Source organism: Dendrobates tinctorius, unplaced genomic scaffold (assembly GCF_039654945.1).
Source record: "Dendrobates tinctorius isolate UK_male_01 unplaced genomic scaffold, ASM3965494v1 ptg000038l, whole genome shotgun sequence".
In the NCBI taxonomy this organism is placed as follows: domain Eukaryota; kingdom Metazoa; phylum Chordata; class Amphibia; order Anura; family Dendrobatidae; genus Dendrobates; species Dendrobates tinctorius.
The window spans coordinates 13,177,721-13,191,416 of NW_027361706.1; the positions used below are offsets into that span (position 1 = coordinate 13,177,721).

The 13,696-nt window shown below is 33.9% G+C and overlaps 1 protein-coding gene across 1 annotated transcript; it reads right to left on the reverse strand.

The window, feature by feature from the left end:
• Positions 1-3,340: 3,340 nt before the first annotated feature.
• Positions 3,341-13,011, reverse strand: BARX1 (BARX homeobox 1). Its single transcript, XM_073574387.1, has 4 exons — positions 12,575-13,011; positions 7,855-8,158; positions 4,479-4,563; positions 3,341-4,150 (listed from the first exon to the last, which is right to left on the reverse strand). Exons 1-4 carry the CDS (start codon positions 12,774-12,776, stop codon positions 3,986-3,988), a joined length of 756 nt encoding a protein of 251 aa, XP_073430488.1. The 5' UTR covers positions 12,777-13,011; the 3' UTR covers positions 3,341-3,985.
• Positions 13,012-13,696: the final 685 nt, after the last annotated feature.

The following is a 13,696-nucleotide window of genomic DNA, read 5'->3' on the forward strand; positions in this document are numbered from 1 at the left end:
TAATATTTATGCTTTTTGGTTTTATTATTTGTTTTCAATCAAGAGATCAGTTCCTCCTTTAGAATTTTTTTTTATCTGTCTGGGTCAGAACAAGCCCCCCAAATTATAATCCTCATTCATATCAATATGGTCAGAGAAAGGCGCAAATATAAATGCCAGTCATAAAAATGAAAGTTTTCCTAATTTGCTAATCACAACGGAATCCATTTAAGGGTCTGTATACACACTGCGGTTTTGTAGCATTTTTATTTTAACTTTTTGTAGCCATGGACAGGTGGACCTGACAGTTTGTGAGTCCCTTGTTGTATATCTGTGTATCCAGTTCATTAAACGGATAATTCCAAAATATTATACCAATTCCGATCCCGATCCATAGCATTGGGGCTAACATGCTGGTCGCTGAGGGTCCAAATGCTGTGATCCCAAGATCAAGGCTCAGGAACCTGGCAATTGGGCTCAGCAGAACCTTGTCTTGAATGGGTTGGAGGTGAACATGCTCCGACACCGCTCCACTTGTTGACTATGGGACTGCTGGATATAGTGCACAGCTTTCTCCAGCAGTCCCATAGTCAATAAATGGAGCAGTTGCTTGGGTTTCAAAGCCCTGATCTCAACATCTTTGGGGTCCCAGTGATCGGACCCCTAGTGATCAGTAAGTTTTCTCCTAGCTAATGGGAATATCCTTTTAATGGCTATTTTGGAAATAATCCTCTCATGGGTATCACCGGGCGTATTCGCAATGAGATGGCCTCCCATGCATTTAATATTACTGGGCCCCTAAAAACTATAGTTAGTAATTATATATATATATATATATATATATATATATATATATATATATTATTTTCATTTGCATCAACTCACAATTGCTCATAGCACCCAATTAAAACCTCTCTTTCATTTTTTATAATACCCTTGGAAACTAATATTGTTATCTGATTGGTTGGTTTGGGCAATAGCGCCATTTTTATCACTGTATAATACATAGGATATAATAGGAATGCAGAGCGGCTCCTTCAGCTCCTGATCCGCAGCAGAATCAGATTCTGCCATAATGATCTTCTCCGATACATTGCACCGTACACAGCAAAGAAGGGACGTGTTGTGAGAAGTGACGGCGGACCGAGGGGCTGAGCAGAGGAACCAGCGCAATTAGCTCTAAGTATGAAGTTCCTTTTCTACCATTTCTAGCACAAGAGCGATCCTGTATGAAGAGGGTCTTTCAGCACAGCCAAGCTATTTCTTTTCTTGATTGACAGACTCAAGTGTACAAGGGGGTAAAGGGTAATAGAACTGCCTGAGACCACCTGTATGCTGGGAGATCAGCGGCATGGTGGAAACCGAGAAAACGCTGCATAATCATAAATGTGTGATGTCAGATAGATAGATAGATAATAGATATATAGATAAATAATAGATAGATAGATAATAGATAGATCAATGGATAATAGATAGATAATATATAACAGATAGATAGATAATAGATAACAGATAGATAGATGGATATATAGATAGATAATAGATAGATAATAGATAGCAGATAGATAATAGATAGATAGATAGATAGATAATAGACAGTTAGATAGCTAGATAATAGATATATAATAGACAGATAATAGATAGATAGTAGATAGATAGATAATAGATAGATAGATAGATAATAGATAGATAATAGATAGTAGATAGATAATAGACATATAGATAGCTAGATAATAGATAGATAATAGACAGATAATAGATAGATAGTAGATAGATAATAGATAGATAGATAGATAGATAATAGATGTATAGATGATAGATAATAGATTGAAAGATAGATAGTAGATAGATAGATGATAGATAGATAATAGAGAGAATAGATAGATAGATAGATAGATAGATAGATAGATAATAGATATATAGATACATAGATAATAGATAGATGATAGACAGAGAATAGATAGATAGATAATAGATATATAGATAGATGATAGATAGATGATAGATAGATAGATAAATAATAGATAGATGATAGATATATAGATAATAGAGAGAATAGAAAGATACTAGATATATAATAAATAGATGATAGATAGATAGATAGATAGATAGATAGATAGATAATAAGAAAAATAAAGCAGCACAAAAAAGAAGAAAAAGAGAAAAGTGGGTGCAAGGCCCCCAAGGCAAATACCAAACCTTAATAACAGTCCAAAAGAACAGAAGCAGCACACCATTCATGATGAAAAATGGAACTATTTAATCAGCCCAAAGTTTGAGCTGATTAAATAGCTCCATTTTTCATCATGAATGGTGTGCTGCTTCTGTTCTTTTGGACTCATAGATAGACAGACAGATAGATAGCTAGATAGATAGATAGATAGATAGATAGATAGATAATAGATAGATAGATAGATAGATAGATAGATAGATAGATAGATAGATATGAGATAGACTAGAAACATGTGGCCCAAAGTTCCCTCTAAGCTGCGCACACTGGAAAGGAAACAGTGAAACCAACATACTAACGAGGATCAATGAGTTCAATAACAATTAGGATTTTTTTTTTGCTTCATCATTTTCAGAGCGCACAGCTTAGAGGGAACGGTGATGTGGACATATAGATGCTTTGTGGAAAGGTATAAAATACTGAAAAGGAAATAAATGTAAATATATTAAAAATTATATGTATTAGTAAAAATATTTGAAAGACTAAGATAGAGAGAAAAGAAAGAGAAAGAAAGATATACTGTAGGAAAGAAAAAAGAAAGAAAGAAAGAAAGAAGAGTTCTAGAACGATATGCTGTAAGTACTAGCTAGAGGAAGAAATAAAGATAGAAATAAATATAAAGAAAGAACAATAGATAGATATACTGTAAGTGCTAGAAACAAAGAAAGAAGGAAAGAGAAAGAAAGAAAGAAAGAAAGAAAGAAAGAAAGAAAGAAAGAAAGAAAGAAAGAAGGAAAAAAAATGGAAGCAAAGAAAAAGGTCAAAAATTAAGAATGACCTATGAAACTAACAATTAAAATCTCCATTAATATGCAAAATATTAAGATCACTTGGAAATAGAGATGAATTCAATGACCATAAATGACCTCTTAATGCAGTTTTGGGATTCCACCTCCCTATTAACATGACACATTTCTATAACAGAAGGTGGATACTGATAATAACCAAATAGTCAGATTTCTATGCAATCGTCATTACGGCCAGCCCTTGTCTGTTACATACACAGCAATTTCTGATTGAAACAGCGAAAAGACACCGGACAATGATATTGATGTTAAATATGATTTGTGGGCTGTGTGGAAGCTCGACCTGGGCCCCTAGATGGAGAGTAATACATGACAGCAGGCCCTGTTGTGAAAAACCATTTATACATTTTAATAGATAAAAATACAAAATTTAACATGGCAAAAACTCATACAGAACAACGTTAGAAATGTTTGTGTAGTTTAACGTATATACACTGAAACACATACAAATAGAATATTAAATACAAAGGACAAGGAAGATTAGAGAATAGTCTACTAACCCTTGTGCCACTCAGCTCGTGTTACTGTATCTTCTGGTGAGATAACAAAAGGAGAATGTTGGAATCTGTAGCTTAAATCCCTATTTCCATGAATTAGAGAAATCCACATTCTGGAGTCAGCATAATTAACAGGTTTTTGTACCAATGGGGGCCAAAATATTAGCTAAGCTGTGGCCTAAAATCCCATAATACAGCCAACAGGGCCTTCGACTGAGTGTTTAGTGTATGGTCTGGACCATACAGTAGGTAAGTGTTTTTGTTCCTTAGAACTTTTCTGTGCACCTTTTTAGATAAATCTTGTGTTGCTTTAAATAAGTCCCAGTGCTTCTTAGTAAACCTCTTTGTGACATGCTCCATCTTAAGAACCCTTATCCTCTTGGAGGTAAGTTTCAAAAAGTTCTCCTTGGGGTAAATCAGTGCGCTCCTCCATTCATTTCTGTGGCACCGCTATGGGGTCTACATTACTCCCTTTACTCCTCCTGATTGACCTCACAAGGTGAGTCCAGCTCCTCCATCTGTTTTTCTGCCTCCTTTGCTCTCTCCTGTTCTGAAAGTTGCTCGCTGCTCGGGATGGAATTTTTCTTTGGACGACCTTTGGGTTTAGTTGGAGATTCAAGTCCCCCACCTTGTAAAACCTTAAGCACAAACAGATGGACATTTTTTTTAGAAAAAAAAATAACAGAAATATAAATAAGAATTCACTTTGTCCTGTAAATGGGATACAGCTTTTTAATATTTTGTTTCACTAGAACAAACATATTCCAAACAGTGGTGTGGTGCCCAAACAGTTCCAAAAAGTTTAGGAATCTATCAACTACAACTAATTGATACACATTATAATAATATTATTTTTCTACTTATTTTTATGCAAATATTATTTAAATTTTAAGCAAACTGTGATATTATACACACACTGAAAACACAGAAAAGTTAAAGAAAATTTATGTAAAAAAATGCACTCACTATTTTTTTCCATTTCATGCGTCGGTTTTGATACCAGGTTTTCACCTGTAGCTGACTAAGTCCCAGAGATTCTGCCAGATCTATCCTGGAAAACATAAAGGCGAAAGTAATCTATAGCAAATCCTGGAAAAAGGCTGCGGTGTGACAGCTGAAACAAGGAATAAACTCACAATATTCTGACAACTACTTTTTGGAGTTCTGTCTTAACTACGTTTTTATCTACTAAAGAAGAATATACTGGTAGTTATTTTTATAAAACAGGGACACATGAGGCAGGAGATGGAGAAAGAAAGAAGGAAATGAAGGAAAGAAAGAGGAGAGAAAAAGAAAGAAAGAAAGAAAGAAAGAAAAAGGAAGAAAGAAAGGAACGTAAAGAAAAGAAAGAAAAGAAAGAAAGGAACGTAAAGAAAAAAAAGAAAGGAAGAGAAAGAAAGAAAGAAACGGAAAAAAAAGAAAGAAAGGAAGGAGGGAAGGAAGGTAAAGAAAAGAAAGGAAAAGAAAGGAAGAGAATGAAAGAAAGGAAGAGAAAGAAAGAAAGAAAGAAAGAAAGAAAGGAAGGAAGGAAGGAAGGGAAAGAAAAGAAAAGAAAGAAAGGAAGGAAGGGAAAGAAAAGAAAGAAAAGGAAAAGAAGAAAGAAAGAAAGAAAGAAAGAAAGAAAGAAAAGGAAAAAAGAAAGAAAGAAAGTATATATTGCACATACTTTTTTTTACTAAAGGAGAATATTGTTATTTGTATGCAAAATGGATACATGAGGCAGGAGATGTTAAATAGATAGATGATAGATAATAGATAAATAATAGATAATATATAAATAATAGATAAATAATAAATAGATAGATGATAGATAAATAATAGATAGATAGATAGATGTTAGATAGATGGATAGCTAGAGAATGAAAATATCTAATCTAATTATTTATGTTTTTTTACTATTATTTATATACTGTAACCTGTATATAATGCACGTTGGATATAAAACATGAGATTAACTGTAAGGCTGTGTTCACATGTGTTTTGTTGAGGTTTTTTTTTTTTTGCTATTTTAAAAGCTACGTTTTACAGTACCAGGAAAAATTGCGATTTCAGAAATCTCATGCACACACGTTTTTTTTTTTTCTGACTAAATTGGAAAACTGCAGCGTGTCACTTCTTTCAGAGTTTTTGCTCCCATAGAAAGGAATGAATAAGAGCAAAAGCACAGGAAAAAAAATGCCGCAAAATAGCAGGTATCAGGCTTTGCTGCGTTTTTGGTGCAGAAAACTCAGGAATGACAGGCACTAAACTGAATCGGCATGAAAAACGCAGCCAAATCTGCTTTTTGTAAGCAGCAGGTTTTGCCTGCAGAAAAAAAAACGCAGCAAAAACGCAACGTGTGAACATAGGCTTTAAAGAATAATTATTTGAAATAAGATATATTGTCTAAATATATTGATAAATAAAATGATTTAAGTAGTTAATGAGTACAAATATCACTTTATTTAAAAAAAAAAGTAGTTTAGATTTAATATAAAACAGCTTAATACAAGTACCATATTGCCCAGTATTAGGCTCTGTCTACCTTGAGGATGCCTAAAGGCAAGTGTATCTTGTGCTATATGATAATAACGCTGTCAGGGGTTACGATAATAATGTTTCAGAGTAAAATTGGATGAATAACTTTATTTTCGTGATTTTTTTTAATGTATTTAAACCTTAAAAAAATTCTACATAGTATATCCTTATTACATGAACTGTGTAGTAGTGAAATACGGCATCCTAGAAATGGTTGGTGCTCGGATAGAGTCCTGACCTTTAAATATATAGAAAAGAATCCGGCGCCCAAAATGGATCGATATTCAGCAGATTCCATAAATCCCGACTTATTTAAAGGGCCAGTAAATCCAAATCTGTAGAAAAGCTATTGTTCTAATTTACACATTTATTTGTAAACATTTCCAGAATTGGTGATAATGACGCCATAATTGGGGGGCAAACATTTTATGTATTTTCATGGTAGAACCCCTACAGTCAGCCTTAATGGCTGATAACAGAGAAATTATTGATATTGGATGCATTTTCACAGTAGGGACACAATACATTTAATGTCTTTGTCTCCTTAAAAGTCGATTGTAGCATTAAGCTCATGCAAATGATAGTGAGGATGGTGATGATGGTGAGGTTGGTGAAGATGGTGAGGATATTAATGGTGAGGATGGTGATGGTGAGGATGATGATCGTGATGATAGTGATTGTCTGCTTAAAAGTCTATTGTAGCATTAAGCTCATGCATATTATAATTATATGATGATAGCGAGGATGAGGATGGTGAGGATCAGGATGGTGAGGATGATGATAGTGAGGACGGTGATGATGATGATGATGGTGAGGACGGTGATGATGATGATGATGGTGAGGACGGTGATGATGGTAATTGTCTCCTTAAAAGTCTATTGTAGCATTAAGCTCTTGCAAATTATAATTATATGATGATGGTGAGGATGGTGATGGTGAGGATGGTGATGATGATGATGGTGAGGATGGTAATGATAGTGATGGTGAGGATGGTGGTGAGGATGATGATGGTGAGGATGGTGATGGTGAGGATGGTGATGGTGAGGATGGTGATGATGATGATGGTGGTGAGGATGATGATGGTGAGGATGGTGATGGTGAGGATGGTGATGATGATGATGGTGGTAAGGATGATGATGGTGATGATGGTGATGGTGTTGATGGTGAGGATGCTGATGATGATGGTGGTAAGGATGATGATGGTGAGGATGGTGATGATGGTGATGATGAGGATGGTGGTAATGATGGTGAGGATGGTGATGATGGTGATGGTGATGATGATGGTGATGGTGAGAATGGAGATGATGATGGTGTGGATAGTGATGATGGTTATGGTGAGGAGCATGGTGATGATGATGGTGATGGTGAGGATGGTGATGATGATGATGATGGTGGTGAGGATGATGATGGTGAGGATGGTGATGATGATGATGGTGGTGAGGATGATGATGGTGAGGATGGTGATGGTGAGGATGGTGATGATGATGATGGTGGTAAGGATGATGATGGTGATGATGGTGATGGTGTTGATGGTGAGGATGCTGATGATGATGGTGGTAAGGATGATGATGGTGAGGATGGTGATGATGGTGATGATGAGGATGGTGGTAATGATGGTGAGGATGGTGATGATGGTGATGGTGATGATGATGGTGATGGTGAGGATGGAGATGATGATGGTGTGGATAGTGATGATGGTTATGGTGAGGAGGATGGTGATGATGATGGTGATGGTGAGGATGGTGATGATGATGATGATGGTGGTGAGGATGATGATGGTGAGGATGGTGATGATGGTGATGGTGAGGATGGTGATGATGGTTACCTGTCAGGTGTGGAGAGATACTTCTGTTTTTCAAACCTCTTCTCCAGCCCCATCAGCTGCAGCTCAGTAAACACTGTCCGGCTTCTTCTCCCCTTTTTGGCCTTGCTTCCCTGCTCTGAGACTCCTGCCTCTAATTTTCCCCTGAGGTGCAGTTCTAGTGGCAGGTGGTGAGGAGACCCTGACCCTCCTTGCAGACCTGAGCTGGCAGCCAGAAGGGCCGAGCTGATGGGAGAACTCAGTCCTGGGCAGTTCAAGGGGCTCAGGGGAAACTTGAACATGGAGGCTTGTTCTGCCTTCAGTAGGGCTGTAGAAGAGACATGAATGAGCAGGTCAAAGAAAGTAAAACTAATAACTTAAATGATCAGGGGTGGAAAAGTGATCGTAGCTTGTCTCCACAAAACGCATATATAACACATAAACCTAGTAGCCATTATTATCATTCACACAAGCTCTGCTAATATTAACGTGGCAATGCAGCTGCCTAACACACACATACACAATATGTAAGTGCCCCCTTTAATAATACATGCAGAAAGCAAAGGTTGCCAAGAAACAGGTACAAATCTTTCTATCACCTAATTTGCTCTTTCTTTCTTTCTTTCTTTCTTTCCTCTTTCATTCATTCGTGTTCATTCGCTCTCTTGACTTCTTTCTCTTTCTTTTATTCTTTCTTTTGCTCCTCCTTTCGTTATTTTTCTCTCTCTTTCTTTTTTCTTTCTTTCATCATCTGCCATGTTTATCTATCTCTTATTTTTCTATTTTTGCTCTCTTTCCTTTCTTAATATCCATAGCTTCCTTTCTGTTTTCCAGAATCTCTGGGACTCAAGTCATCTACAGTTAAAAACCTCATATCAAACTCAATGCACGAAATGAGAAGAAAAAAAAAAAAAGAGTGTTTTTTCCCCCTTTTTTTTAGGCTTTTTTTTTTCCTGTTTTTAATATACTGTGAAAAACACACACTATTTTACATGCAAGAATTAAGAAACTAAATTTTCGTTTTTATTTAGTATATAAATAACATACAATAAAAACGAATATAGATAAGTAAAAAAAAAATACATAAATATATACATAAGTAAAATAAATACATAAGTAAAATATATACATAAGTAAAAAAAAAAATATTATGATTTCACAATTTATTGGCACATTGCCCTACAATTGTCACATCCTCTAAACTTTTTTAGGACCGGAATATTTTCAGTTCTGGAGAAAGAAAATACTAAAACACCATATTCCATATTGACAAATCACACGATGAAGGTTTCATCTGCCGTCAGATTCTGCTCAGATTCTGTGCGTATAGCGGCTATATTTTTCCTATAATGTGTCTGTTTTTTTTATCTAGATTTTTTTCTATCTATTTGCAGATCAAACTATTTATCAATTTTTTTTCCTATCAATATATTATCGGTCCACTATATACCTATCCTGAATCCACACATTTTATCTACCGTATATATTTATCTATCTATTTATTTAGCAATCTATATATCTCCTATATGTCCCATTTATCTATCTTTTAAATAATCATAATTACAATAATATTTACAATTTAATCTAATTTGACTTAAATTTGATATATATGATATATAATGTAGCTATTATAAAATTGTTATTTATTATGTTTTATATGAATATGTCTATATACAAGTATAAGTATTAAATTTAAATATATAAATAAATAATAATAATATACTATATATATATATATATATATGCCAATCTAAAAAAACAGATGACACAAATGAATATCTGTACATTGACAAACCTTTCGATCTAGCTACTTTTTACTTTTGCCCTTTAAATAACCAGAATTAGAAACAATTACCATCTGAGTTTTGATACAACTGATGTGATGTGAGAAACAAATACAATACCTACAATACAAATACTAAAAGTAAAAAAAAAAAGCAGTATTTCTAAATGTATACCATTCACATGACTGATCTGCAAACGTGACACATGCGGCTCGCTTTACTATTTAATCACATCAATTTTTGGGTTAGATCAGGAATATACCAGAGTGTAGAAATAACACAGGAACAGAAGATTCAACTTTCTAACTTTACAGGTTCTATATTATTATTATTATTATTATTATTATTATTATTACCTGAAGAACTTATTCAATTTGTAGTTAAGCAAAATCCATAGATACATTGTATGTTACTGAGCATTGAAAGATTTGTTATATGCTGATAAAAATGGTAATAATCATCATACAAACAATCCACATGAGAATATCAATAATAGTCATTATGCTAAAATTATTATAAGTGACTGTAATGACTAATATTAGATTGTAGTAAAACACACACACACATATATATATATATATATATTATATGTTTTATTACATATATTACTATAGATCAAATGTACAATGAGAAAATAACAGTATGTATATGTACTGTTCTTTTCTCATTGTACATTTATCTATAGTAATAGTTATTATTGAAATATCATGACTATTAATGATATTCTTATGAGTATTGTCATTAGATATCATAAATAAATATACATATGTGTTTATGTATATATATATATATATATATATATATATATATATATATATATATATATATAACCAGAGCCTTACTTCTGTTTTCCATGAAATGGAAAAAAAGAGTGATTATTAATAGTTATTTTTCTTTTTCTGTCTTTAATATAGTGTGGAAAACATACACTTTTTACATGCAAGTATATATATATATATTTTTTTTTTCTTCATATATATAGATATACATTTGTATATTTGGCATGCAACTCAAAAACATTTGTTACTGTATAGTGAATGTGTCCACATATTTGGCTTGCTCTTCTAAAAATGTTATTTTAGATATTGTCCAGGAGTAAAAAATCATGCATAAATAGGTAAAAAAAATGAAAAAATTTTTTTGTATCTATCTATCTATTATCTATTATCTATCTATCATCTATCTATCTATCTATCTATCTATCTATCTATCTATCTATTATCTATCTATCATCTATCTATCATCTATCTATCTATCTATTATCTATGTATCTATTATCTATCTATCTATTTATCTATCTAGTATCTATCTATCTATCAATCATCTATCTATCTATTATCTATCATTTATCTATTATCTATCTATCTATCTATTATCTATTATCTATCATTTATCTATTATCTATCTATCTATCTATCTATCTATCTATCTATGTATCTATCTATCTCCAGGCAACATTCCAAAGTATACAGTTGAAACTGCTGGTGGCTTTAATACCCTGATGTAACTTTTACACACAGGCTCTGTTCACATGTCCAGTGATCCTCATCAGTTAGAATGGATCCAGCAGTGATCTGTTAGCAGAAATGTTGTCCATACACAACTTTTTTGTCTAGCTTTAGAAAAAATATTTCAACCAGATCTGCTTTTCTTAACATTGAAGTCTATGGAAAACTGATCAGTTTACTATCAGTTTTGTTTCCTTAGAAACTGAGATCTAATAAGCAAGAAACAGATCCTTCTGAAATGAAAGAAAAACTGATGGCGATCTACCAGATCCATTTTCCATAATCTTCAATGTTAGAAAAAAAAATGTATATGGTTGAAATATTTTTTTTAGCCGGACAAAAAGTTGTGTCTGCCCAAGTTTTTTACTGCTGGATCTAACTGATCATTACTGTACATGTGAACGGATCCTAAAATAGATAGAGGGGTCTAAGGATGGAAGATGGACAGCTAGAAATATAGAATATAGATAAATAATAGATAGATAGATAGATAGATGATAGATAGATAAATAGAAAGATAGATAGATGATAGATAGATAGATAGATAGATGATAGATAGATAATAGATGATAGATAGATACATAGATACATAGATAATAGATAGATAGATAATGGATAGATAGATAATAGATAGATAGACAATAGATAGACAGATGACAGATAGATAGATAGATAGATACATACATAGATAGATAGATAGATACATAGATAGATAATAGATAGATAGATAGATTATAGATGGATAGATAGATAGATGATAGATAGATAATAGATAGATAGACAGATGATAGATACATAGTTAGATAGATAGACTGATAGATGGATAATAGATAGATAATAGATAGATAGACAATAAAGATATAATACATAGATAGATAGATAGTAGATAGATAGATTGATAGATGGATAATAGATAGATAGATGATAGATAATAGATAGATAATAAAGAGATAATAGATAGATAATAGATAAATAGATACATATTTGATGTATAGATATTAATGTATCATGGTCACAATTTTTATATCTGTATTTCTACACTTCTATGTTTATGTCCATGTTATCTATGATCTGTCTATATTATTAGATTAGAATTATCCTCAGATGTCTAGGTGTCCTTTTATCTAGGATCTGTCTATGTGAGCTTCTCTAGGGGGCTGTAGGGGTTTAGTTACTACTCATTTACGATTTATAAACATAATATAGAATTATATACACATATATTCATCTATAGACTGACTGATAAATGAAAACTTTTGTAATAGTTTACATCTTAATACAGGATTATATGCTCACATAGAATTGGGGGAAACGACCTAACCCAAGCGGTTTTATTTATGTTTTAATATATGAATAATAACAGCAATATTCATAGTTGTGATAATAGTAATAATATTAATAATAATATTAATGTTTATATATATATATGTGTGTGTGTGTAGCGGAACCTACCCAGGTGATTGTGGTACGGTCGGGTAGACAGCAGGGCCTGTACCCCAAATTTAAGCAGCTCTCCTGTGGGCGGAGATGTTTTGGGGTCCTGATGATCAGTTAAAATTTCTTCTATCATGAAACTCCTGTATCGATGAGACCTGTGATCAACAAAGGTTTCATGGGGGAAATAGTGAGCCCCAATATCCAGGGGGTGCTGCATGATGGCCTCCTCTTCAGGCTGCTCTATAGGGGAAGTGATGGTATTCTCTCTCGATATCCGAGCAGAGTCCTGGATAAAACTAGAGCAAATAGTCCAAATCCGGCAGACTTCTCTGTGACCCCCCTTGACTTGCTGACATTCTCCTATAAGGGTTACTGTGTCTTGTGTGGAGCTGGAGGAGCCTGGATCACATCTGGGGGCGGTGGAGAAGCATTGGATCCTGGTGTTTCTGCTTAGTGTTGGGTAAAGTGTGCAGCAGCCTGAAAGTTTCCAAACTTCTGAGAGTGAGTTCCTTGTCCCCTCCCAGGGCTGTGCAGAAGCCTATAAGGTCCCGCATAGTAATACCTTGACCTCCCACACTACAGTGATGATGGTGAGAGGCAGAACCCACACCCTCCATAGAACAACACGTTACTCCCAGCAGGGCACATTACTATCAGACACATTTCGCTCTTACTTTTCATTTATTACAGACATACAAGGCGATTATGTGATCCTAAGTAATGTGTCACTGCGCTATCCAGGTCATAAATCTACAGAACTGACTCTATCGGCAGCTCCTGGGGTAGTTTACACTAAATTACCAGCCGATCTCTCCATAAATAACTGTAATAATTCTTAGGAATAACAACTTCAGAAAGACTCATCCAGAGATAGATGCAAATTATGTCGCTGTGATAACGTCAATAGGTTATCGCGAATGTTAAAATGATAAAAATGCGTCAGCATATTAATATTCCTAACACACACGCCTTATACACCTAGTATTATACTGTATGTGGATTGACGAGAAGTAGGAGGTAGACGTTCCGGTAAATTGTCTTGCTGTGAAAAATTGGTAACTCTTATTAACGCGTTTCAGGTTCCATTGTTGTAGTTCAGTTTTGAGAAAGGCTTTGGTCGATCAGAACTTCTACTTG